The sequence below is a fragment of the Spea bombifrons genome, chromosome 1 (assembly GCF_027358695.1).
Source record: "Spea bombifrons isolate aSpeBom1 chromosome 1, aSpeBom1.2.pri, whole genome shotgun sequence".
NCBI lineage: Eukaryota > Metazoa > Chordata > Amphibia > Anura > Pelobatidae > Spea > Spea bombifrons.
Genome location: NC_071087.1, coordinates 15,636,891 through 15,663,191, shown reverse-complemented (window position 1 = coordinate 15,663,191; position 26,301 = coordinate 15,636,891). Strand labels below are relative to the sequence as shown.

Here is a 26,301-nt window from a genome sequence, read left to right as displayed (position 1 = left end):
AGAACCCCTCCCCCACCCAGGTGTGCTGGGTTTGTGTGCATGATCTGCTTGTAGTACAATTCAGGATTGACCCAGGGGCAGCTCATTGTGCCCGCAGCAAGGTGGTTTGCTCTCAGAGCATCTTTATTGATTCCCTCCATTCAAATTGATTTACTTACTGCGGCAGAGGCCACTCTCCAGAAAGAGGACATTGAATTATTGTAGCATTCATCCCAAGCCGGGCAAGACTGGAAATTCATCTCTACAATAAAAATATTTAGCTTTATATTAAAACCTTTCTGTGAATGCACTGTGTGTTTTATATGCTTTTTAATTAAAAAAAATGAAGACCCCATCTTTCTTTTTACCATATGGGGAGACTGGTTGAGCAAAACCAACTGCAACGGAAGAATGGCAAAACCCCCCGCTGGCTATGGATAAACTAGTGTGTATCTTTCATCTCATCATTGAGGGACAGGGCCTGATTGCCCTGTCAACATTGTCAACATTTCACCATTCTTTTGGCCATGATGCACCTCCGTCCCACCTGCTCTTTAAACACAAGGATGTTAGTTTTAAGAGTGTGAGGAACATACGCGGTGTATGTTCCTAGTGATGTCCGAGAAGGGTGTTTGGAGTTAACAGCACATGGATTTTTTACAAGATGCTTGCCCTTCAAGTTAGAATGTGCATGCAGAGAAGATCTCTCAAATTACTTCAATGATTATAGATGAGACATTAGAAAATTATAAAAAGCTTGCAAATATTTTTAACCACAGGTTCTAAACATAACCTTTCAAGGCCATCCAAAGATTCCTGAGAAGAGCTGTTTTGTCTAAGAATATTTGACACATGATCTAAAAAAAATAACTACAAGAACATTCCTCAAAGTTGCAATTACAAGACATTTAAGGATGTACATTAAATAAGTAAAGATAATTGTTTATTGGGGGTTATTTACCTCTATGTAGAGGCATAGTAAATCGCGTAGGCATTATTTAACACGGATTGTTTCTTTAAAGTATGTTTGTGGACTATGTTGGCATGGACTATTTACCTGAACTGTAGGTCTTCCCACACCAAGTCAGGCCATTGAACAGATAGCCAAGAAAAGTATCCTCCAAGGTCCGAAAGCCTTCAATTGCTTTTGTGTATCGATGAACAAGCCTGTTTGTTCTGCTCCAAAGAAGTGACTAAGCGAAGGGAGAAAAAAACTAATTATGACTAACGCAGTACATTTACTGAAATTTATTGAATATACGGTACACTTTAAATATCACATTTATTTGCGAACACACTGCAGTTCCATTATTAGGATTTGTAAAGAATGCCCCACATAATGACCAACTTTTATTGGCATATGCCAAAATATTGATATATTTTTCTATAATACATACATATAGATGGGGGGCTACTTAATTGTAAAACACCCAGCAGATTCTGTAGCCCTTTTGCAATAGGAGAGAGTGAGAATTTACAATGACATTAACACATGTTGTTGTTGCAGAAGAGGGTCCTGCACCTCTGAGATTACATTCTACTAGAAGTAAAATAAGTCAGAAGTGACTGCTTGGGGGATGATGATTTTATTGAATTGAGGGCCATGTGAAGTAGTCAGGGACGTGGAGATCTCGGACGTGGGGAGGAACTGATGCTTTCAGAATACAGGCTGTGGGTATCAGTGAGGACATATTGTATTCTTCTCTGAACATGTTTTTTTGTGATCGTTTCAAGATAAAATAAGTAGGGAATGTGTATATAGTACAGGATTTGGAAATAATAGCCAACTAGAACAGTTGGGCAGCAGATACAGAGAAATGAGATAAGGAAATTAGTCAGAGGTGTTCAGAATGGATTGGAGCGGTGAAAGGCGGGAGAGGCAAAAGTAGGGAGTTACAATAATCCAAATGAGATCCACAGGCGAATAAATTAGTATTAGTGTCATGTTATAGTACGTTGTTTTTTCTTGTAATCAAAGTAATAATCTATGAATGGCATAGATTTACATATGAGTTTTTAGAGAGTCTTTAAAATAACTAAGGGAGAGACTGATAAGCAAGGTAAGGGATTCCAGAGAACAAGCATAGCGTGGGTGAGAACTCGATATGCGATCGGGAAGGAGTGATAATGATTGAAGAGAAAAGCAAATTGTTGGCAGAGCAAAGAATGCAGTTAGGGCATAATATAGAGATAGGCAATATATTGGCCATATGTATCACATGTTAATCTCTATCATGAATTATATGCTCCCAGGATGGAGTTTATACATCCCACATACTGCATGGAAGCAAATGCTACAGCTATATGTGACATGGCACATTCAATGCATACCACATATTTACATCTTAATGCAGTCGCTTCCTAGTTATTTTGGAGACACGGCCCAGTCGCAGTTAGTGGAACTTTTCAAGAAAGCCATACTGTTTCTCCACCTCTTGCTATAATCAGCTTCTTACAAACTTTTTTATAAACTTTTATAAAGGGCAATTTTTGAAAAAATATTTTTTTATATCTCATTCCGTTTCTATGACAGCCTATGAGTGCCTGCTGTCACATGACATTACCTAAAAAATGAAACATAAGCCAAATTTTTACATGACTAAAAGTGGGAAGTGTTTGGACATTGAAGAGCTCTGGAGATGTTACCTTGTTACAGGGCACAGTTTCTCCAGCCAGTTCTGCTAAGCGCTCGTAGCTTTGTTCGGTGATGGCGCATTGGTCTTGCTTATAGACTACTTTAGTGACTTCTTGCCAGATCTCATTACAGTCTTTCTCCCTGCAAAGGACCACCAAAAAGATTACTTGTACCAATATTTACTGAAATATTTTCCATGGCTGGGATTATTCAAATACGCAAGATAAATGATTCCACTGAGATTGACTACTAAACAGCATTGTGTTTTTTTTTTGTTAAAATATTAATTAATAGGGTAAGCATCTGCCTTCCTTAAAGGGACTATCACATGCACTATCACATGCTCGTTTGTTCTTCCACGTTACATACTTACCACCAGTCAACTCCAGTGTTGGTTTGGCCAGTGCTGCAGGCTATATAGGCCTCAATAGAAATGCCTAGAAAATGTTCCTATTGATTTCAATAAGAGTGCTTTCTTGCCACTGATTTGCTGCTTTAATCTCTGGACCATGCAAGAGGACCGCTGCAGCTTCTACCTCATGTAAACAATGTATACTTAGTACTTTAACATGCATTATTCTCTAGTGGAGCTGTCAGAGACACACACTTATAAACATTCTACCATACACGCCAGCACTGACTGTGATCTAGCCCTGTTATTTATATCCAAACCCATGGAAGGATGCATCAAGATACAATATACAATTATATGCATACATTCCCTTCTGAGATTTCATACATCCTATATATCTGAGGTCAGCACTTGTACTGCCGAGCAACATATGGAAATTATCAGCAAGAAAAAATACAAATCCTTAAAACTAGAGGCCCTCAGTCCAAATTATGTGGCTCTTAATAGGCTTTATTACATCATCTGTCAAGACATTATAGTATGTCAAGATTCTTTACCGCACAACGGGAACCATAATGTAAAATAACACTAAGCCTTTCCCTCTGAGGATGAATAACCGTAGAGTTAAATCACGTCAGTATGTTAAACAAATCTAAGTCGCACACATCTGGTGCCTAATTTCCCTTTTCCTGCTTACGTTGTCTCTTTCTGTAGAAAAGATAAATGTAAAGAATCTGCCTGGAGGGTTGGACAAGGGGTGTGTAGCACAATGCATGGGAAAAAATAACTCAAAATAGTTCCACCTGACTTTATAAACATGTTTATAATGTGCAGAAATTTAATATTTGAGCCAATTCTAGCAATCTGTATTTAGACCCCCCCCCCCATTTAAGAATTACTATGTTTGGGCCAGCAGTATTGAATTGTATGAAATTCTCCATCAGCAGGCTGGCCCATAATCCCACTGCCTGCAAAAGTGGGGTAGTTACTCTAAAATTGAGACTGTACCATTGAAATGAATACTCTTGGGAGGTATGATATGGTCTGGGGATATGTTTAAATATTGAAGCACCTTGACGATCCCATAATAAAGTCCAGTGTGTTTATGCTCCTCCAGTTTCCATGCACTGGGTTGTCTAGCAGGCCAGAGTATAAAGCTGGATGAAGGTGGCATCTCCGCTATGATGTTGTGATGTTTACATCAAGTGGTGTCGAGATGGAAGCCTCATTCCTTGAAAGTTGCACGTGTTATGGGTTCAAGTGAAAAATAATCGTAGAGATTGTAGAGATACACTTGGAAAACCGATGGATGAAGAAGAGTAGGTGTCACCGCCTTTTTAAAGCACCAAGCACCATTTTATAGCAGATTATTATAACCATCAGTCAATATACTTTAACCCTACATTTACATTACAATATCTTCTTACACACTATAATTAAAACATATATTGTATCCATAATTAAAATATTAAGCTGAGATAATACCGTGCTGAAAAGCTTAGTGGAATATCCCAGTTGATCCCACACTTCTATCTCACACATGCATGCTGAATATCTTAAACTCGTAGGATACATTCCTCATACCAGATGAATGATGAGTGTGCGTTAACAATCAATTAACAATTCAAATGACCGAACACACAAGACATTCTGCACCATTGAGTTGTTTTATTTCAGGGTAGTGTGTGTTTAGAGCAATCACTAGCTTGTCTTGTCTCCTCCCAAATGAACCTAAATGCACAAGCTTAACGGCATTAATAATGCAAGGGTTATGACACCAAGAGGAAAAGAGGTTCAACAGAAATGTAATGAAACCATACCTGGGAACGTTATAATTGAGCTGATCCTAAGACGCCTGAGATATTATCCCTTTAATAGACCATTGTGAAGATTCTATGTAGTGACTCACCAACCGTGTCAGCCAAATAGCTCTAATACAAGTCCTCATAGGAAACTTGATTTGTTATTAGTTAAGATAAACTTAATTGATTCACTTGCATTCAAGCGGGGATATCAACCATAACATACAGGTAGGGAGGGAACCGATTGGGAATCTTATACGCGATTACTGCTATGTAGAGTAGGAAAGTTCTAGACTATGTGACCCTGAGAATCTCCCCCTTCACCTTGAGATTGGAGCAAAAACCCTCAAGGTCAAACCTTGAGAGTTCCCAAGTATGAAGATAATACTAGAAATCAATAACCACACTAGACGTTATATATAATAGTAAGATCCTAAGTTAACTTTGGGAAGAGGTACCCTAAAATCAAAAGTAGTTGTTTAGATTCTGGATCTAGCAGACGATACACGTATTTTTGATGTATAGCTTTATGCACCCAGCACAGTATAGTAACTGTGTTTTAAAGTTGTGTCGTGTCTCACACGACACCTTACCATCGTACCTATATGTACTTTCCACAACATTTTGGAGTGTGTCAGTCTTTTATATGCCCATTCAGCCTAAAGACCATTTGGTCGTACACGTTGCGCACTGATGTTGGACGAAAAGGCCTGGCTCGCAGTTGACAATGCAATTCATCTCAAATGTCTTCAGCTGGGTTGAGGTCAGGGCTTTATGGACCTTGCTTTGTGCACAGGACCAATGTCATGCTGGCTTTCACCAAACGGATGCCACAAAGTTGGTAGCATACAATTGTCTTTGTATGATATAGCATTAATATCACCATTCATTGGCATAGCCCAAACCCTGAAAAACGACCCTAGACCATTATCCTTCCGCCACCAAACTTTACAGCAGACACTCTGTACTCTGGCTAGGTAGCGTTCTCCAGGCATCCACTAAGCCCAGATTTGTCCTTCAGGCTTCAGATGGTGACACGTGATTCATCACTCTAGAGAACATGTTTCCACTGCTCCAGAGTCCAGTAGTGGTGTGCTTTATAGTAGTAGAAGTCCAATAGAGTAGTGGAAGTCCAATTTTTATGAAGGTCCCGCCATGTGTTGTTTGTGCTGATGTTGCTTCCAGATGCAGTTTATAACTATGTAGTGAGGGATGCTCCAGAGAACAGGTGATTCTAGCACGTTAAGTGCGTCAGCACTCGGGGGCCGTTCTATGAGTATGAGTGGTCTACTGATGGCTGTCTATGTGCTGTATTTTATACACCTGTTAGCAATAAGTGTTGCAGAAACAACTAAACTCAATAACTAGGAGGGTCGTCCACATATTTTTGGTCACATGTAAAACGGAGCTCAATAATTTGGAGGCGTTCCCACATACTTTTGGTCATATAGTGTATATCGATCCATCGCTCCGTAAGTAAATGTCTGCACTAACATAAGTACAATAATGTACTTTTAGCCTGCCTAAGATACACATTATATACACATCCAATGTTCAGCAGGGTAAATCCTGTGCTAGTCGTTTAAGCAGGCAGTGTGTGCATTAATCTGTATGCTAAACGTGTTCATGCTCTTCTGCTAAATTAGGAAACACTTTCTGCTGCTTGATGGTACGCTGCCGTAAACACATTTGATATGCAACACACTCTTGTTTTTGACTACAGATACTTCACTATTTCCTTACCAAAAAGTTTTGTCATCATCATTAGTAGAGAAAGGGTACAATGGGTAGGTGTCCAGAAGAATATCAAAAATGATATTCTATGTTACAAGAATATTTATGCTAGTTCTTCCAACTACTTACAGGATTTAGCAGGACTTAAACTATGTTAATGTAATGTGCATTATTCTTATATATATATATATATATATATATATATATATATATATATATATATATATATATAAAGAATAATTATATAAGAATTATTAATTTTATTTGCACACATAATAAACACTATTGGGATATGTAGGGCTAAAGACCAATGGGATATACTATAATCGTCAAAAATTTGAAGGGAGAGAGATATTTGAGTCCTGAAGAGGGACTGTCACTTCTAAAGAGGGACATTTGGGAGGTATAATGGAGCCCATCATCTACTGTGTCAGGGACATTAAGAATGTTTGTTTCAATCAGTAGGTTGCATTAAACTCAAAAGCCAAATTAACTGAACAGGTCAAAAAATTACAAGGACATGATGATAAATATAAATACATTTTAAATGATGAATTGCAAGGACATGTTGATAATACAAATCATTATAAAAAACAATATGTAATAATTTACCCAATATCTGGATTTTGCATTAAGTAGTCGTGACACCGTCCAAGAAAAATCTCTTTAAAGTGTTTTGTAGTTCCTTTGCCTTTCCAGGTTTTCAACTCTTCACTCTTTTGAGATGTAAAATATATGCCGGCAACGCAAGAGGCCACAAGGACAATCGTTAAAACAGCCACTACCAAAAGTATTATTTTCTTCCTAGACCAAAAATTGCTGGATTGAGGCATAATGGCTTGTAGCGAGTCCCTTAAACACAGAATGCATGTGAAAGTGACTTGTCTAGTGGGTTCTCAGCTTGGAGTATCCAAGCGAAACACCCACTTCCACATTCTAAAGCTTCACATTACTGGCTTACAAGGAAAGTCTGGCTGCTCTCAGATCTTCTGCTCCCTCCTCCCTGTAACTCTTGTGATGTAAAATTCCTCCTTCACAGGCGTGTGTTTTTATTTCAGTTTTTATAGTAATTGTGACACCGACTTTTGGGTTTGTTATTGAATTATTACTAATTATAGTCATTTAAAAAGTGTTAAATACATTCAATCTGTTTCGGGCAGCGGTAGAAAGAAAGTGAAGAATAAACAATAAGTGATGTGCACAATAAATAAAATACAGTAATAAATATAAGTATAAAGTGCTGCTGGTACGCCAAAAGAAACAAACCCCACTGCTTTTTCACTTAAATTTCATAAAACAAAACAAAACCACCGGTGCCCGACACACCAATAGATGTGATGCACGAAAATATATATATAATGCCAATAATGATGTCATGATATGAATCCTCCAAAATGTAGATCAAACGGAAGGATAGCTGAGTCCAAATATAGAAATATAGACAACAGATAAAATAATATAGAGTCTACTACTGCTTGAGGTCTATTTTGAAGGACAGAAGTGGATGATTACCGTTTATCCATCTTGAATAACATACACGCACATTTATGGGCTTGGGGAAGCGTTATTTAACGTAAGAGTCTATCCCGATTTTGATTTCTTATATCCATACATTTAGTTACATACTACACTATATTATTTTATCTGTTGTTTTTATTTCTATATTTTCTATCCCTCCGATTGATCTACGTTTTTGGGGATTCATATTATTACATCATTATTTTTTGTTTGTTATTATATTTTTTTTGTGAATCGCATCTATTGGTGTGTTGGGCGCGGTCACCGGTGGTTTTGTTTTGTTTCATTTTGTTTTAAAGAAAGAAAATAAAATCCAGATAACTTCCCCTATAAGAAACGTATATGGACGTATACCACATATGGACATAAAGGGAAGAGTGACAAAGTGCAGCACTGTGTATGTTGAAAAACACATTAGTCACAATTTATTTCAAAGCACTGATAATATAGCGATGCATAGAGACCAGCAGTAAATGTGCTATCAAGAGGGGTTCCAATGATCAGTAGAATAAAATTCCTAGGTCCCTTTACATTTTGGAGTGTGGTCGTCACATCTCAGTTGTATCTGCCATCAGTGATGCTGCAGTGTGAAGCAGGTACAGACCACTCCACCAAGTCCTCATGTTCATAGCTGGAAACTTTATGGCCCCCCTTGCGGGATATGAGCAGGAAGCCCCGTTGACGTCACGGGCGTTTACCGCTGAGGTTGGTGTGAGGTCCTGCTTGTCGGAAATGGGATATATTTGGGAAAAGGGGATTCCAGTTGCCGACACACCTTCCTCTAGGGGTTAAAATTCTTATGGTATAAAAAATGAAGAAAGTCTTCCAAATATTCAAGGATTTATTACTGTGATTCAGAATCAGGATCTTCACACACAGGGTTACACCATAAATTCCCCCAAAAAGATGTAACACAACTAAGGATATACAGGGAGTTCCTAAAGGGAGGGATCAAAGGATTTCTAGTTTTATGGGACATCCCATTAACATTCCTATGACAATCCTATGGGTTAACTAATTACAATATCAAAAGACAATATTAACACTATCACACAACATACAATTTACAATCCTATGGATAAACTAAATACAATATCAAAAGACAATACTAACACACAACATACTAATTAAAATAGCAAAATTACTTCATAAAATGATGAACTTTATAAATGGTGATCAATGGCATCTTCCATGACATTCAAAAGGCCCTGGGTATTTTTTTTTGAAAAGTAGAACGTAGCTTAGAGCTACTTGATCCAAGTAGAAATCTGATGGCCTTTAGTAGATGAGAAGGACTTTTTTCCCACTAAGTGGCAACAATTTTTTTAAAAAAATGCTAAATTGGGGTTTCTTGCCTTCTTTTGGATCAAAAGCAGGAAGGATAGGTAGAAGGTTTGCAAGGACTTCAAGGACTCAGGTCTCTTTTCACCCTAAATTAATATGTTACTATGAAGAAGCCTGGGTCAAATGTGGGGAATGCCCATCATGGACCAGGTCAGGTTTATTGGGGTCAGTATGTCAGATAACCTCACAAGAGACAGCAGTCTTATGATCTGAAAAGCCACTTTGGTATTGCATTTACGACAGAATATAACAAGCTGGTAGGATAATAGCTATCATGTGTACAACTCTAACAAGGACCCTGAGGCCTAATATTCCAAGGGATATTGGAATTCTTCTGCAGACCTATATGTGCAAAGCATGAAGGTTATTTCTAACGAGTGGTTCTATGCATAATACTAAAATGTCTTGTTACACGTCAATGGTATGGCCCAATCAATAGTCTTTTTGCTGCTTTGATGTTAAAACACCTTTTAAGAGTTGCACCAGCAACATTTAGAAATAGACCCTTTTTTTCTTTTTTCAATACTTGATTTTAAAGTCTAGCCATTTTTTCTTAGCTTAGTAACACTGTATTTCAGTTAAGACTCACATCTTGACAGTGGCGGAACTACCGGGGTCTCAGGGGTCGCGACTGCGACCGGGCCCTGGAGTTCTGCCAGTCAGGGGGGCCCAAAGGGTGCAGAGCGGTAGCTGAAAACGACCGCTCGGCACCTCTTGGGCCCCCTGACTGACAGAAATCCAGGACTCCTCTGCTCCCCGCCGCAGCCGCCTGCCTCAGCGCTGCCCAGAGTGCAGTGTTGGAGCGTGAGGCGTTTGTCTCGGGTGCCGGCGCTTCACGCTGAGCAGTGAAGCGCCGGCACCCGAGACAAACCCCTCATGTTCCCAACACAGGAGTTGACGGCAAGTGACCAACAAAGAGGGGTAGGGAGGGAGTGGGTAGATCGTGAGAACGGGGGGTAGGGAGGGAGTGGGTAGATCGTGAGAAGGGGGGGTAGGGAGGGAGTGGGTAGATCGTGAGAAGGGGGGGTAGGGAGTGGGTAGATCGTGAGAAGGGGGGTAGGGAGGGAGTGGGTAGATCGTGAGAAGGGGGGGTAGGGAGGGAGTGGGTAGATCGTGAGAAGGGGGGTAGGGAGGGAGTGGGTAGATCGTGAGAAGGGGGGTAGGGAGGGAGAGGGTAGATCGTGAGAAGGGGGGGTAGGGAGGGAGAGGGTAGATCGTGAGAAGGGGGGTAGGGAGGGAGAGGGTAGATCGTGAGAAGGGGGGTAGGGAGGGAGAGGGTAGATAGTGAGAAAGGGATAGATGGGTTGGGGGGGGCCCTTAACATATTCTCGCACCAGGGCCCTGAGGTTTCTAGTTACGCCCCTGCATCTTGACATGGCTGTTGACTTTATGTTCTTTGGCTAAAATACAATAATAGAGTCTCATGTTTTTTTCATGGAAATATTTACAGGTTGCTTAGTAAACTAGTAGTGAACACAGGTGTAATATGTCCCCACTACAACATTTTTTGTTTTTAATGGACCGTTAAATGGTTAATGTTTGAAAAAATGGAAGATTCATCTCATAAAGTTGCACAATATGGAAGTCATGTACATCAGGTCCCTAAACTGTTAAAGGGGAACTAAGCCACTGCTTTAAATAATGTTCCCTTTTTGGAACCTGGATCTTTTTGGTCGTCAGTGACTTTTATGTCTGTAATATGTAATGTTATGCTCCTATTTTTAAAGGGGAACTCCCACATTTTTGTTGCTAGTATTAAGTGAAAAAATATTGTTTTCCAAAACAGCTCTAATTTATGCATAATATAATGTTTTCAGACAGCTGTATATTAACCATTTGTGTTTGCTCAATCTACTAGACAAACTAGTACTACTATTTTAGCCCTAGACTTCTGACTCCTTATCACTCGGCCTGTGGGAAACATTAGAATGACTGTTTGTTAATTACCTAGAGCAGGGGTGTCCAAGTTTTTTCTGCAGTGGGCCACTTCGTCAGAATTGTATACGTGAGTGGGCCGCACTAATTTTTCACTGTGTGAAAATATGGCCTTTAATAAAATATGCAGATTAAAATAAAGTAAATGACACAACACCTTTACTTTTCCTCTCACTGATTTCTGGGCCTAGAAAGTTTTGTGACTCCAAATTCAGGATTCTGGATAAGTAAAAAAAAAAAATAAAAAAAATAGGGATGCACTAAAATGAAAATTCTGGACCAAAACCGAAAATTCAGGGTTCACTTAGCCGAAACTGAAGGTGACCCCCCCCACACACACACTTTTAATAAAAGTAATTTACACACCAAAATTGTACAAAAAAATTATATATTATGATTGTTAACATGAATCTCAGGCATACCCAGATTCTACTGGTTGGCTGGGCATTGTACCTGTATTTTTTGTCCAATTTTAGTGTGTAACCACACTTTTATTAAAAGTAACAGACCACAATTGGACAAAAAAAAAATCAACAATATGACTTGGCATGATAGGAGTGTGATTGCTAACAGCAAACACACTCTTTTCATACACAGGCAACCAGTAAAATCTGGAACCTAGGCATGATCACACTCCTATCATGCCAAGTCAGCCAATACATGCTGGTACAGGGTGGCTGTAAGTGCAGACCCCATACTGCTGGCAGCATCAGTACACAAGGGGGGCAGCTAGCCAGGTTTCAGCATGTACTGGCTGACTTAGCATGATAGGAGTGTGATTGCTAACAGCAATCACAGTCCCATCATGCCTAGGTTCCAGCACTTACACATCCATGTTATCACACACACACTCATTCATTCATATACTCATTCATTCCCTCACAGGCATACTCATTCAAACAACCTCCCCCACCCCCTTACCTACTACAGTTCTCGATGCCGCTCACAGACTTCAGCAGGGGGCGCGGCCTCCCTCGTTCTCCCCACGGAGGAGACAGGACTGGAACAGAGAATAGACCCTCCCACAAGTAAGCGGCAGGGCTTGCGATCCTGGCTGCCGATCTCACGCGGGCCACACCTCGAGGTCACGCGGGCCGCATTTGGCCCGCAGGCCGCATGTTGGACGCCCCTGACCTAGAGGGACCCCTGACTAATTAAGTCAATGGAAAAACCATAAAGAATTGGCTCAGAGTGATGCTCAAGGACAGAAAGTCACCCAAAATGTCATATGACTGACAACAATAGTAACCTCCAGGTCTTCAGATAAATAGAGCTTACTAGAACAAAATGGATTAATACCATTTTTTTGTGACTGCTATCCTAGATCACTAAATTTTACGTTAAAGAAGGACAATTTTTTTCCCTTTAAGGATACCAACCCACCACCAAAAACACAAAATGAGATAAAACCATGCATGGAAAGAGTTAAAATACCCGCTTTTGAAAAATGCACACGTCCCAAACAAACCCATGCATGGGTGGTATCACTGTACGCAGGAGATGTTAATGTACACATATTGGGGTGTTGTGTGACAGTGACATACACCAGGAGCTGTAAATTCATACCTAATGTACAATGTGTGTGGAAAAAATAGACACAAAACGATACTACTGTAAACTGTAAGTAAAACGTGTGCATGCAAAGAGTTAAAATTCAAGCATTTGAAATACCCTGGGGTATCTAGTTTTCAAATATATATATGGTTTGATGGGTTAAATTGCATTGGCCGACTTTAAAGATACCCGAAATGGCACATGGGGGAAGAATTAGCAGATTTGGAAAAAAAGGTTTTGAAATAGCAAAATAGCTACTTGTACTTATTGCCCCATAACGTGCAGAAAAGAGCATAAAAACATTGGGTATTTCTAAACTATTACTATTTCAAATAGAATCTATTTAGCAGGTTTTGTCATTAGCTTTTATAGATGAGTAAAAGATTTTTAAAATAAAACTCAGAAAAAGTCATTTTTTCTAAATTTTTCACCGTATTTTATACTTTGTTTTATAGTAAATTATATGATACAATCAAAATAATCACATCTAAAGAAAGCCCTTCTTGTCTTGAAAAAACAATGTATACCTTGTGTGGGTTCAGTAAACGGGAAAGAAGACAATTACAGCTAAACACGAGCACCGCAGAAATGTTAAAACAGCCATTGTCACGAAGGGTACAAAAAAAATAAAATCAGCCATGAAGGGGTTAAAAAAATATATATACTTTTGTTCAGCAGTTTTGCTTTTTCTAACCACTCTTGGTGCCCAACTCCCAGCATTTTCACAAAATAGTCACAAAATATAATTTGGAAACAGTAATGCATGTTTTTTTCCCATTTGCACGGACAATGTGTAGTTTCTATAGGCAAAACTGAAAAAATTAGCTTATTTCTTAATTTTCCAAATTGTTAAGATTTTTTTCATACTAAATTTAGTATGTATATAATTATTATTTCAAAAATAAAGGCCTACTTTTCCTGAAAACACAATATACGGTATATAATGTATGGGGTGCACTACAGTTGTTTGAAAAAGAAGGTACTTTGAATTCTATGGTCCGGGACATGTGGTCACCCTAGTTCCCAGGTCCTGTTGCTGCAAAACAAGCCAAAATCATCATCCCTCCACCACCGTGCTTGACAGTTGGTATGAGGTGTTTATGTTGATATGCTGTGTTTGGTTTTCGGCAAACGTGGGGCTATGCATTATGGCCAAATATCTCCAAATATATGTTGCGTTCGTCCAAAAGACATTGTTCTAGCAGTCTTGTTTGTTCAGAGGCAACTTTGCAAAACGAATCCATGCTGTCATTCTTTTTAGAGAGAAGAGGCTTTCTCTTGGCCACCCCCTCGGTCTTACCTTAGGGTGAATTTGTTGGGACGTCCACTCCTGAGAACATTGGCAACTGTCTTGCATCCTTTCCACTTCTGAGTAATCTTTCTCACTGTAGAATGATTGACATTTAATTGTTTGGAAATGGCCTTATAATCCGTTCCAGACAGATTTGCAGCAACAATTGCTTTTCTTCATTGCTGATGTCTTTCCTCCTTGTCATTGTGTTAACACACACCTGAATGCTACAGACCACCAAACTGCTAAAACTGCGGCTTTTATAGATGTGGTCACAATTTATGATCAATTAGCGTCTTAATGCCTATGGAAGCAGTAAAGGTGTAGTTAGTTTTTCACAAATTGCTTCTCCATTTTGTCTGTATTTATGATGAAAAAATCATGACATGGTGTAATAAGTCATGTTTTGTTGTTGATCTGAGGTTGTATATACCTAATTTTTAGACCTACTAAGGAACAGATTATTATTTCCTGTAAAATCATGGAATTCAAAGTGGGTGTATTTTCTTTTTCACACGAAAAATCACAGTTGAAAAAAGATAAAAATGTTTTTTTTGTTTTTTTTTTGCTTTTGGAAACATTGTAAATTAACCCAGGTCCTTAAAGAGAACCATGTGATTTTTAAAAAAGTTTGCAAAATCGCATTTCCTATTATAGATTCCATAATATGTTGCAAGCCCACTTTACTGGTTCTATTTTTTGTTCCTATTTTTGTTCATTTCGAATGACCAACAATTGACTCTTTTGGCGGTGTGGTTTAGGATTGTGGTTTAAACCACACCTTTTTTGCCTTTCAACCATCGAAAATAAATTACAGTAGGCAATAGCATTTTAAAAGACTAGTACTAACAGATAGTCCTAAAGCCCTGCAGGTTCTTGGGAGATTGAGGGTCTAACGAAGCAGTACCTCTACCTAGCCTGGATATCTGGGGCGGCCATGGACATGGTGGTACCTTAGGGTAGAAACTGTATATAAGACACAGAGTGCAGGTTCGCACAGAGATCTTGTTCAAACACTGTGACTCAATCTAGTTTCACTACATCTACTTGTGACTTCACTCAGTAACTCCGGTGGTGGTGCTGCGGTGACCTCTTCTAGACTTTTGGGAGCAGATGCAGGACAGGACCTCTGGCAGGATTGGCACAGACAATGCAAGTCATTTCCTTTTTCAAGCTCACCCCTGATTGGGTCACACAGAAGTCTATTTCATAGGTTGTTGGAGAGAAGGCTTACTAGAATAAGAGGAAATACCATAATCGTGGAAAATGGAGAAGTCGCTGTGCAGAGTTACACACACACATTATACATTTGCATATTTGACTACGTCATAGAAAAAGGGGCTTTATGTGATCAGAACTGACTAGAACCTCAAATACTAACCAATAAGTGGGATGTCTGTGTAAGTGATTCCCACCTCTGAATCTATAAACTTTAAGGACAGCTACATGGGAAATAAAAATATAAAAATATTATACATCCTCCAGGGTAGCCGGATAGCAGCAATTGGATGAAAGGGTCACCCTGCTATAAGATGTATTGGAGTTAAAGCTCTGCTGAAGCTGTACCTCCGGGCTGGAGTCTGGTGTGGTGTAGTTTTTGGTTTCAGGAATGAATGGAGGATGTCCGTCCGAACAATAAACAGAACATAGACACAGCTGTGTAAAATTATTCAGTGGAGATTCTATACATTAAAATCTTAAGAATGCATTGCAGTAACTTTAGAGAATGCACATACAAGGAATGAAGTTGTTTATTACGCCTGAAAGAGTTTTTATAACATTTAAAATGACAGTTTCCCAGGCCTCAATACCTCATAAAACATTGATAAATAACGTATAAATCCTAGACAGAATCAAACAAACACAACAAAGGTTTATTTCCTGAAAAAGAGCTGTTGTTTCGGCTCCCTGACTTCATTATAAGTTATAAAAATAGGCCAGAGGCTAATTTCCCTGTGAGAATGGTTGTATTGGCTCTGCATAACGCACAGTTCTATCAGGAGGTGCCTCAATTATTTAAATACGCTTTATGCAGATCTAGTCAAACACCAATGCAAAGCTTTTGATGATCACATATCATCAGAACGTAATAAGAGGTGCAGCTGACCGAATCCATAGGAGCATTGGTCAAGCAATGCAGTACTGAAATCAACTAAGCCTTTGGACGTCCGTCTATGGGGAACGCAACACACAGTAAAATGGGGTAGATTATATGTTTTATTAAGACTTTTTTTTTGCTCACTGCGAAACTTAAACATAATGGAAATTGCCTTTGTTTCAAAATGAAAGAAACACCACCATCCAAGGGGCCAAATCGACATAGTATCCAGGCCACTTTAAACAACAGCGTCAGGTTCTATATCATTTAGAATGCCCAACATTTGCAAGAATGCACCGTATGTACTCACAACCAAATGCTTTATAGCCTAAACGGTATAATGCCAGTAAAAATGGCTTAAGGACGTAAAGGCAAAATGCCAGTGAAATGGCCTTTAGGGCATGACACTGGTTATCTATCAATTATATTCAACGGTGTATTTTACTTTGAAGGTACGTGGACATTTTGGTAATAATTTAGCTTAAAAAGCCGTTATTGAGGTCTTCTGTTTGAAAACAATGCGATGACATACTGCATTACTCACATACTTAGTTACCCAAGTCTGTCTTATTTTAGATATATAACATGATCACCAAAGAATACATTTATTTATATATTATACAAAGTATAAATTTGTTTTGTATAATGCATATTGGTTGATGTGGTGCTGATGAATAGATTTTATTCCAACATTTACAACATGAAAAGAAGAAGATGGTTAGTATTCATTGCATGTAGTTCGGAAGTTAAGTTGCTCTCTTGGTGCACAAAATGTTAAATGCAAGAACTTTTTCTAGTGCGGGCTCAGTGGTCATTATCAATATTCAAATGGGAGACATTCTCTGCCCACAGTGTTATGATTCATTATAAAGCCATGCGACATAAAGAGAGCGCTTGGTAATAACAGCACAGAAAAAGTATTTAGCATTTGAGTTTTGGCCTATTAATACATAAGAGGTAGAAGACTGAAAAGTAACTCTTAACCCTCTTCTTGCTGCTCTTGCGTGGGTGAGTTTGACAGATGTCCACAGTTTACATAACTCATTGTCCTTATATAACATAGCCCAGTAGTCACCGGGCTTTTCATATTTGGGATTGAAAACCTAATCAATAATACTTTTTTATCAACAGGAGCATACTGTAGGGACAAAAAGGTTTACCACATTTGGACCAAACATAATTAAGCCAACATTAAGCCAATTAAGGTATGTGGAGTATTTTTTTTTTCATTCTAGATACCAAGAATCTACATGACAAATCTGTACGTGAGATGAGGAATGCTGGTTACCAGTAAGCCCCCGCAGTTCTGCTATTGTGGGGCCCAGTATGCACTTTTTGTATTGTACAGATACATTCACTCACCCAGATGTATATGTAAAGAATAATAAACAATTTAAGTTGTTCCTCCAATCAGACATTCTTTACATCATTTTTTAAATTAAATCAATGTAACTAAACAATGCATTCCAATACAGATACTTCAGAAAGAATGTATCCAGCCCTACTTCCCATCACACTTCATTCATTCAGCAGTTGAATATGAGCGCCATCTAGTGGTGATGTTGCGGTAGTTAAACGTGTGTATGTGAGTTTTGGCTTTGACATTACACTCATTTCAAACTGAAATAGGGGCTCAGAGAAGGTAAATATTTGTGAATGCCCTGCAGGTAATTTTCTCGATTGCCATTTTTAATTAGAATTAGCTATTTTATGCCTTTTTTAATAAACTATCAGACCTGAATGATTAATGGTCAGACCAAGCCATGGAAGAATCGTAATAACCCACAGGGAAAGAGGGGCATTGCCACTGTTTGTGGCACAATCCTCATGGCTGGGGAAATCCACACATTGCAAGATCTTGACAGGTCTACAAAGTGAAGAAATTAAAATCAGTTAAGCAACAACTCAAGAAACCATGGTAACAACAAATTATGTTACAATGTGAAAAATATGTAAATTGCATTAAATGTAATAATCAACAAATAACTGAAAATCAATGCGAATACGCCGGGTTTCATAACTACAAACGTTTCATTCAAAGCTCGGTCCTTTAGCCCATGGTAGCGTTTTTCACTACGTTTGCTTTCTAGAACTGGTGTTGAATTGCTGTGTTTGCAATAGAAACTATAGGTTATGTTTAACAACCCACTTAAATATTTAGTTATTATAATGTTACTGACCTGTAATTATCAGTGCATCTGTGCGACAGATGTTTTGCTGCCAACATATCTTCCAAAACAGCAACACTGTCTCTTCCACATGAGTTTCTGAAAGAGATAGATATGGATGAGGACATACTGATTTCCCTTACTTTTTATGATCTGTGCTGATAAACATGAATATATATATATATATAGTGACATCATAAAGCTCATGCAGATACTATGCACTGATGGTGTGTATATTGGGTATATGGGTCCCTGGGGTGGAGCATTTGGAGATCAGGCCAGGCCAATGATCCAACTTAAATTTTGCAACAGACTGGATTCCCAATTGGGATTTACATTTTGCAACTCACAAAATCCTTGTCACGTTCATTGGCGCCCTTGTAGTGTCTATCACATTGCATATGGAAGTCCTTGGTATCAATGCTGAATTTAGTCATGACTGCTACCTGCAGCCATTTTAACCCTACCTATTCATCTGCCGCAGGGCTACTGTTTATAGATCTCCTCCTGTGCTACCCTCTTTAGAAGCATGGCTCCTCTTTTAGACCTGTTTGGCTGTTTTTCTGGCAGATAACCTTACAGGTTTTTTTCAATTACCCTTTTACCCTCTTATTGATTGTTCATTGTACTAAAAAACACCTGCCACCAACCTATCAAACTATGCGAGCTCCCCATGGATTTGGAGATCATGTCCTAGTTTCCCAGACACATTATATTCAGGCTACTAAGAGGAAAAATAGAATAGCAGTAGTCATATAATATCAATATCTGAAGGCCATGTCTTCCTCACAGTTCTTCAGACTTTCTGTTTGATTCATGGCTTGGCTCTCAGTCTTTCCTCTAGCCATTGACTCAGCCAGTCAAGTGTCAGAGATGGGGGGCTCTCGCCCACAAACCTTCTTTTCTGATATTCCATGTGAACAAAAAAATCTTCAAACTTCCTCAAAATACTATTTCCTTTCTTTTTAGTTAAGCTCCTTTTTGCTTTCCACATCCTACATTTCCCTGCTTCTGGAAAGGAATATCCATAAACTGGAACATTTTGTGGCTTCATCTTACCTATTATAGTAATTTAGACTCTGAGTTTGTTCTGTGTTGAAGTCCAAGGATGGGAAGACAGCCTTTAAGAGTCCTCCTGTGCTCACTTTACACAGGAGGTCAGTGGGTCCTAGATAGTGTTCAACTCTGCTTCCTTCTGTCTTATTTGTAATGTGGCCACTTGGACATTCTTTGTTCACCAATATTTTGTCTACCTCTACTTAGACATATTTCATACTGCAAAATATATCCTATTAGTAATCACCGCTACCCCACTAGCGTTAAAATAAGACTGGTTATCTAACAGCAGTTGGATAACTTTTCTGGATCCTCCAGTTTTGTTTTCATGCTCTCCTAGCAAATTTGCATTATAGACTAAAAACCTCTCAAAGTAAATAATTTGGTCATTTCTTTGACCACTGCGTCAGTGTCATGTTTTCACAAGGGGGTGTATAATTTAGCACTCACAAAGATGTTACATTTCCATGTTGCTGTAATAAAGAAGGATACGTTTTTTACTCATATAAAATTATATGGATGCTTAAAAGCACAGTAAAATGCGTGTTTATATTAGTGCATTTATTCTGGACGATAGAGCAATTAATGCTCTTGATTTAATTTAAAAAAAAAACAAAAAAACATACTCACATGTCTCCTCCACCAATGTCATCCATCACCCAGATATTGACTCTAGATATCTTCTCTACTTCAAAATTGGGAATCTCAAAGTCCGCTAAAAAGCTAAGCATGAAGTATATGAGGTTTTAGGAGATTTTTATGTAAGTTTTAAAAGACGTACAGTAGTGAAAGCTTATATTTTTGTTATAAGTATGTTCATATATTAGTGCATAAAAGTAAATATGAGTAACAGTGCTAATCTACATTAATATGTATGCACAGCCTTGTTTAAACTAATCTATTCTTGCCTGGGAATTGGAAAAGCCCCTCCTGGGGTAGAACTGTTCAGCATGATCTGCACTTCTCCAGAGCTTTGTTTGGCATACTACAGAGAAACAGAAAAGAACAAAGTTGCTGTTCATTCTTATGCATTATTTAGAAAATACCAACATAGTCTGTGTAATGATCTCGAAACGTAACACATCTTTAACATTTCAGAAAACAAAACTGCGCCCTTTGTACAGTCAATGAAAACATAGAAAAAATGTCCGGCATGAAGTGTGCATTAATGGTTTAGTGAATGTCCTATGAGCATGAAGGTCTGATGCACTCGTGTAAATTAAATCCTTGTCAGGTTGTTTCTAAAATTGGGTGATCAGACTGACACGACTGCGCTGAAAATCAGCCCTAGAATGTCAACTTACTGCATACTTTGCACATAATATGGAACCAAACCAGCCCCCTTGCAAACTTGAACTCCCCTCATAGACGTCTCCCCATTTACTCTGCCCCACCTAACACCAAGAGAGTACATGAGCATTCTGCCCCACCTAACACCAAGAGAGTACATGAGCATTCTGCCCCACCTAACACCAAGAGAGTACATGAGCATTCTGCCCCACCTAACACCAAGAGAGTACATGAGCATTCTGCCCCACCTAACACCAAGAGAGTACATGAGCATTCTACCCCACCTAACACCAAGAGAGTACATGAGCATTCTGCCCCACCTAACACCAAGAGAGTACATGAGCATTCTGCCCCACCTAACACCAAGAGAGCACATGAGCATTCTGCCCCACCTAACATCAAGAGAGCACATGAGCATTCTACCCCACCTAACACCAAGAGAGTACATGAGCATTCTACCCCACCTAACACCAAGAGAGTACCGCCCCAGTTAGACAGGATATGTGTATCGTCACAGTTGTGGCTAGAAGGCTTTGTAGCTCCCGCGCATCACGGCCCGACCTCCAATGCTGCCTATGTTTGGGACCACACCACCGCCCGGCTTCTTAAATGTTGGGATTATCTTAAACTATGGTCATTACCTATAACTTAACACGCATGGGATATACTTAATGACTATACTAACGATGTGACTTACACAGAAAGGTATACATACTTACATTAACCGAGGCTATTCTCCAAAAGGATTCCATTGCATTGTGTTCACATTCTGCTGTAGTGGGGCAGGACTTGTACTCTATTCCTAAATGATACAATTTATCCATTTTTAATGATTTCATTATGTATGGAAGATGCCCGGTTTAGTTTTGCACCAACTGACACTTAACAGCTATTAATATGATATCTAGGGGCAGACATGATTTTACTTAATCCCCAAAAAATATATTTAAAAAGAGAAGTTTTAGAAAGGATTATTTGCTTTGCAACATTAAAATAACTATAGTTTCCTTGATTAAAATAATTTATTTTAAGTTCTTCTATCACATATGCATGGTATTTAAGGATTTTCAGTGCTAATAACAGCATCTGCCATGTGTAATAACCTGGATCATTAGCCGTGCCACACCAGTTTAAATTATCTGCCAACCATCCAGAGAGGGTATCGCCCAGGGGCATGTACCGCTTAGTCCTGTCTGAGTATCTATGCACCAGGTCTTTGTTATTTTCCCAGAAGAGAGACTAAAAAAATAAAACAAAAGTTACATTTGTTATTACCTCCAAAATGGAAATCTGAAATGTGGAAATGGAAATCTCAATAAAATGGAAATCTCAATAAATCATTTGTCAAATTGTTGTACTTTATAATAACAAATAATAACTACATACATACATAACTAATATAGCACGTTGAATGAGCTATACATTTTGCTACAGACATTCGAGGCAAATGCATAGCTCAAGTGGGAAAAATGTATGTAAAATCTGCTGGTTAGTCAATACCATAAATGAAACACCTTGTTTGCGGGAATTTTGTGTAATGTAAGGTTGATGTAAAGCTCATAATCAGACGGAAAAACCGAACATGGATCTTTGTGGACAAATGCCATTTTCAAAGCTTCCCATATTTCCGAGCAGTTCTTCTTACTGTAGGAACAAGAGATAAATAGTAATTCTTACAAGATCATCTCCATACGCGCTACAGTTCAAAAGTTTGGGGTCACTTAAAAATGTCCTTGATTTTGAAAGAAAAGCAAACTTTGTCCATTAAAGTAACATGAAAAGCATCAGAAACACAGCGCAGATGTGTTAATGGTTTAAATGACTATTATAGCTGAAAAGGCTGATTTTTTTTAAAGAAATCTCTTCATAGACGTTCAGAAGCGCCTTATCACTCTCATCACTCTTAAGATTGCACGTTGTGTTCACTAACCCACGTTTAAGAGGATCTTAGAAAACCATTTTGCAATTAGGTTAGCACAGCTAGAAATTCCCTTGTATAATCATGGCAACAGTTCAGTGACCCCAAACTTTTGAATGGTAGTGTACGTATTTGTATAATTAAAAGAAACAATTAGGAAAGTTTGGAAAGTTTCAGGCAAATACAAAGATGTCTGCATTGTATGTATGAAGCCATGCAGCATGTCAGATGTAGAATTTTAAACAGAGGGGGAAATAATCATATCTAGTCACACAGGGCCGGCCCAAGGCATAATGCCGCCTGGGGTGAAGTTTAAAACGCCCCCCCCATTATCTAGCCTTCCTCTGCCCCCCCTATTATCTAGTCTTCCTCTCCCTCCCTCCTTATTATCTACCCTTACTCTCCCCCCCCCCTTGTAGTTTCAGCAGTCCTGCGGTGAGTCTCCCTGCTCGGTCTCGGTGCCGGCTTGTAATGCTGAGCGCCGGAAATGACATCATCTTCCGGCGCTCAGCATTACAAGCCGTCACCGAGACCGAGCTAGAGGGCTCGCAGAGGAGAGAGGGGCGCCGAGCAGGTACCGACAACTTGGTAAGTGAAAACCACTCTGCGTCCTCTCTCTCTTGGGGCCTGGAGCAATTGCCCCACTCTGCTCCATGGTAGGGCCGGCCCTGTTCACAGTTAATGCCCTAATGGACAATAAAGAACCCTCCAATCTAACTGGAGCATCATGCAGAATATTTCTTAATACAGCTAAATGCTTACGGTTTAAGCAATTTTGGGAAAGATTATGCCTTTACTTTTACTGACTGCATTGCGTTAGATTGGAAGCGTTGAACTGTACTTAGGTCTATTCTTTGGGTATTTTATACCATATAATTTAATATGCCAGAAGAACAGACCTAAGTAGTCTTGGAACTATACAATCAAAGCAATTTTGTTGGCCGATTAGGGTAGAAATGGCCAAAATGGTATAACCCTGGTAAATTATTGGGATTAATATTACATCTCATATGTCTTCTATGAACGTATCTCTAACTCGTGGATCTGATGGCTAACCAAATAATATACTTACCCCACAGAAGGGTTCACTGTTTCTGTATAATCGTAGCACCTCCCTAGTACGATCTCTTCTAGGTTAGGAGTTGAACCCGGTCCAGTAAATTGCTTTACTGTCACCACTTGCAACTGCACAGTATTGATTTTAATAAAGAGGTATCCAATCATTACATTAAGTATATGCATCCTTAATAATTAGTATCACCACCTATAAAAAATCTGAAGAAAAAAGTTCATAAGTATACATTTAGAGAGAGAGGAAGAGAGATAGAGAGAGAAATAGATTTCACAAAGGGTCCTAATGTAAATGCACCAACACTGCATTTTATGGTCAGAGACTCATGAAGCTCATTTCCTTTCATAGTAGAACCTCTTATACACCCAAATATAGATAATAATTCTAATTTTATGTACAAATTCAGACTTTCCCTGGTACACTGGCTACATATTAAATCGGTATTATTACATTGGTTACATGGCAAATTCATAACAAACGCATGACATTCTATGATAAATCTTGATTTAAAGGCAGAATTTAAATCAATTTAAAAAAGGTGCTCTATTGGGTTGAGATCTGGTGACTGTGGAGGCCATTGGAGTTCAGTGATCTTATTGTCATGTTCAAGAAACCAGTTTGAGATGATGTGAGCTTTGTGAACGGTGCATTATCCTGCTGGAAGTAGATATCAGAAGATAAATCAGAAGGTAAACTATGGTCATAAAGGAATGGACATGGTCAGCAACAATACTCAGGTAGGCTTTCAATTGGTACTAAGGGCCCCAAAGTGTGCCAAGAAAATGTCCCCACACCACATTACATCATCACCACCAGCATGAACCGTTGATACAAGGCAGGATGGATCCATGTTTTTATGTTGTATATCAATGTCGCAGCTGGAATCGAGACTGTAGCCCATCTGCTTCAAGGTTCGACATGTTGTGCATTCAGAGATGGTATTCTGCATACCTTGGTTGTAACGAGTGGTTACTTGAGTCATGGTTGTTGCCTTTCTGTCATCTTGAACCAGTCTGCCCATTCTCCTCCAACCTCTGACATCAACAAGGCATTTTTGTCCACGCAACGGCCACTCACTGGATATTTTCTTAGTTTTTCAGTGTATCAGAAACAACATGCAGTATTTCCATGTGTCACCTATGTCAAGTATGTGTTATGTTGTTCACCCCTCTACAACTGCAAGGACACATGACATCAAACCATTCATTCACCTACACCAAAGAACGAAAACCACGCAATATAAGATGATGCAGGTCACATTTAATGGTGCGAGTGAAAATGCCATGGTAAGACACAAAAATACATTGGTTTTCCTAATCTAGGAGATGGATGATAATACCTTACATTGAGCACACATTTCTATTAAATTAAATTAAATTATTCAACATATTAGCTCAAATTTTATATATAAAAGAAAGTATGAGCCTTTTCCTCTATTTTTCTGACAAAAAGAAAATTGCCACCCCTTTTTTTGTAACTTCTGTGATATAGATCATACTTACTACACTCTGGAGTTACTCTCACACCAGTTGTCGGGTAGACAAGGCTTCAGTGAATAGACTTTGCTTAAAACGGTTTTCTGTCTCTGCTCGCTGCACTTTGACCATTCCTCTTACGCCAAGGAATTATCTACAGCGAATGATTCACAAGCTACTATCGTCTTCAAGGTAAAAGTATTCACCAGATACATTTTTATCATTTATCATACATATTCTTTACTAATATATATATTCATACAAGAATATGGTAATACAATGTGCACTTTGTTCTTATTGATTTTAAGCTAAACAGGTTTAGATTACTCATAAAGCTCACTTTGGCTTTATTTCTTTATTTATATCAACGATTGAGTGTGCATTAGGGTTTTGGCTGGAGCCCAGATGAGGCCAGTAGCCTAATGGTGCTCCTCACAAGGTTCTTTCATATGTGTGTAGTTTGGTTTGAACTCAACTTACTTCTAAGCATAGTTTACGGGGTGATCTCGGTGAAATGGTGATCCCAGGGTATGGATGTATAGCTCAGGTGGCTAGTTTCTCCAGTCCAAACAGCGACATGTTCCGGAGTCAGGGCCCCAACCGCCAGCAGTTTCACAATGCACCAGGGCGGTCAGGCACAGGGCACAGGAACCGGTAATCCTGGTTGGTAACAGCAGGGTGTGATTACACTCATAAAGGAAATGAAGAAACACGGGGAAACAACTCCGCAGTCCTAGTTCCGTGACAGGGTTACACTCACATGTGATTGAGGGTGAATATATTCTTCCTGAATATAACAGAAGTTCTGTGACTAATAATGATATCCATTCTATTTTGAAGAATAGGCAAAATTATTGAAGAGCCAATAAGAGATCTTAGGGTGCAAGCAAGATCAACATCTTAACAAACCAACATATGGGGGCTCAGTCCAAAGATCAGAATTGTTTACCAGCACTCCTATGATCCGGTGCTTCAGCCAAACTGAGACGACGTCTCATGCCCCATTGTTGCGTGAAATAAACAATGAATCCTAAGCGTTTGCTTTCACGGCTCTGCATTGTTTAGTCTCAGTAAGAAATA

General features: G+C 38.9%; 2 protein-coding genes across 2 annotated transcripts in view; both read right to left on the bottom strand.

Annotated features, from left to right (window-relative positions):
- The window catches only part of LOC128480616 (ADP-ribosyl cyclase/cyclic ADP-ribose hydrolase 1-like), an 11,757-nt gene extending 4,361 nt beyond the window's left edge, over nt 1-7,396 (bottom strand). The window contains exons 1-4 of the mRNA XM_053458303.1: nt 7,115-7,396; nt 2,626-2,755; nt 1,037-1,172; nt 159-241 (exon numbers count right to left, since the gene is read on the bottom strand). Of these exons, the coding sequence (XP_053314278.1) occupies nt 159-241; nt 1,037-1,172; nt 2,626-2,755; nt 7,115-7,335 (570 nt within the window). The 5' untranslated portion in view covers nt 7,336-7,396. The remainder of the gene's footprint in view (nt 1-158; nt 242-1,036; nt 1,173-2,625; nt 2,756-7,114) is intronic.
- A 10,069-nt stretch (nt 7,397-17,465) lies between these two features.
- LOC128480712 (ADP-ribosyl cyclase/cyclic ADP-ribose hydrolase 2-like) lies at nt 17,466-24,806 on the bottom strand. The gene is made up of 9 exons (XM_053458311.1): nt 24,698-24,806; nt 23,747-23,949; nt 22,271-22,400; nt 21,860-21,995; nt 21,476-21,558; nt 20,375-20,451; nt 20,097-20,189; nt 18,423-18,509; nt 17,466-18,109 (listed from the first exon to the last, which is right to left on the bottom strand). The coding sequence occupies exons 2-9, from the start codon at nt 23,914-23,916 to the stop codon at nt 17,962-17,964; spliced, it is 924 nt and encodes a 307-aa protein (XP_053314286.1). The 5' UTR covers nt 23,917-23,949; nt 24,698-24,806; the 3' UTR covers nt 17,466-17,961.
- Between the last annotated feature and the right edge of the window lie 1,495 nt (nt 24,807-26,301).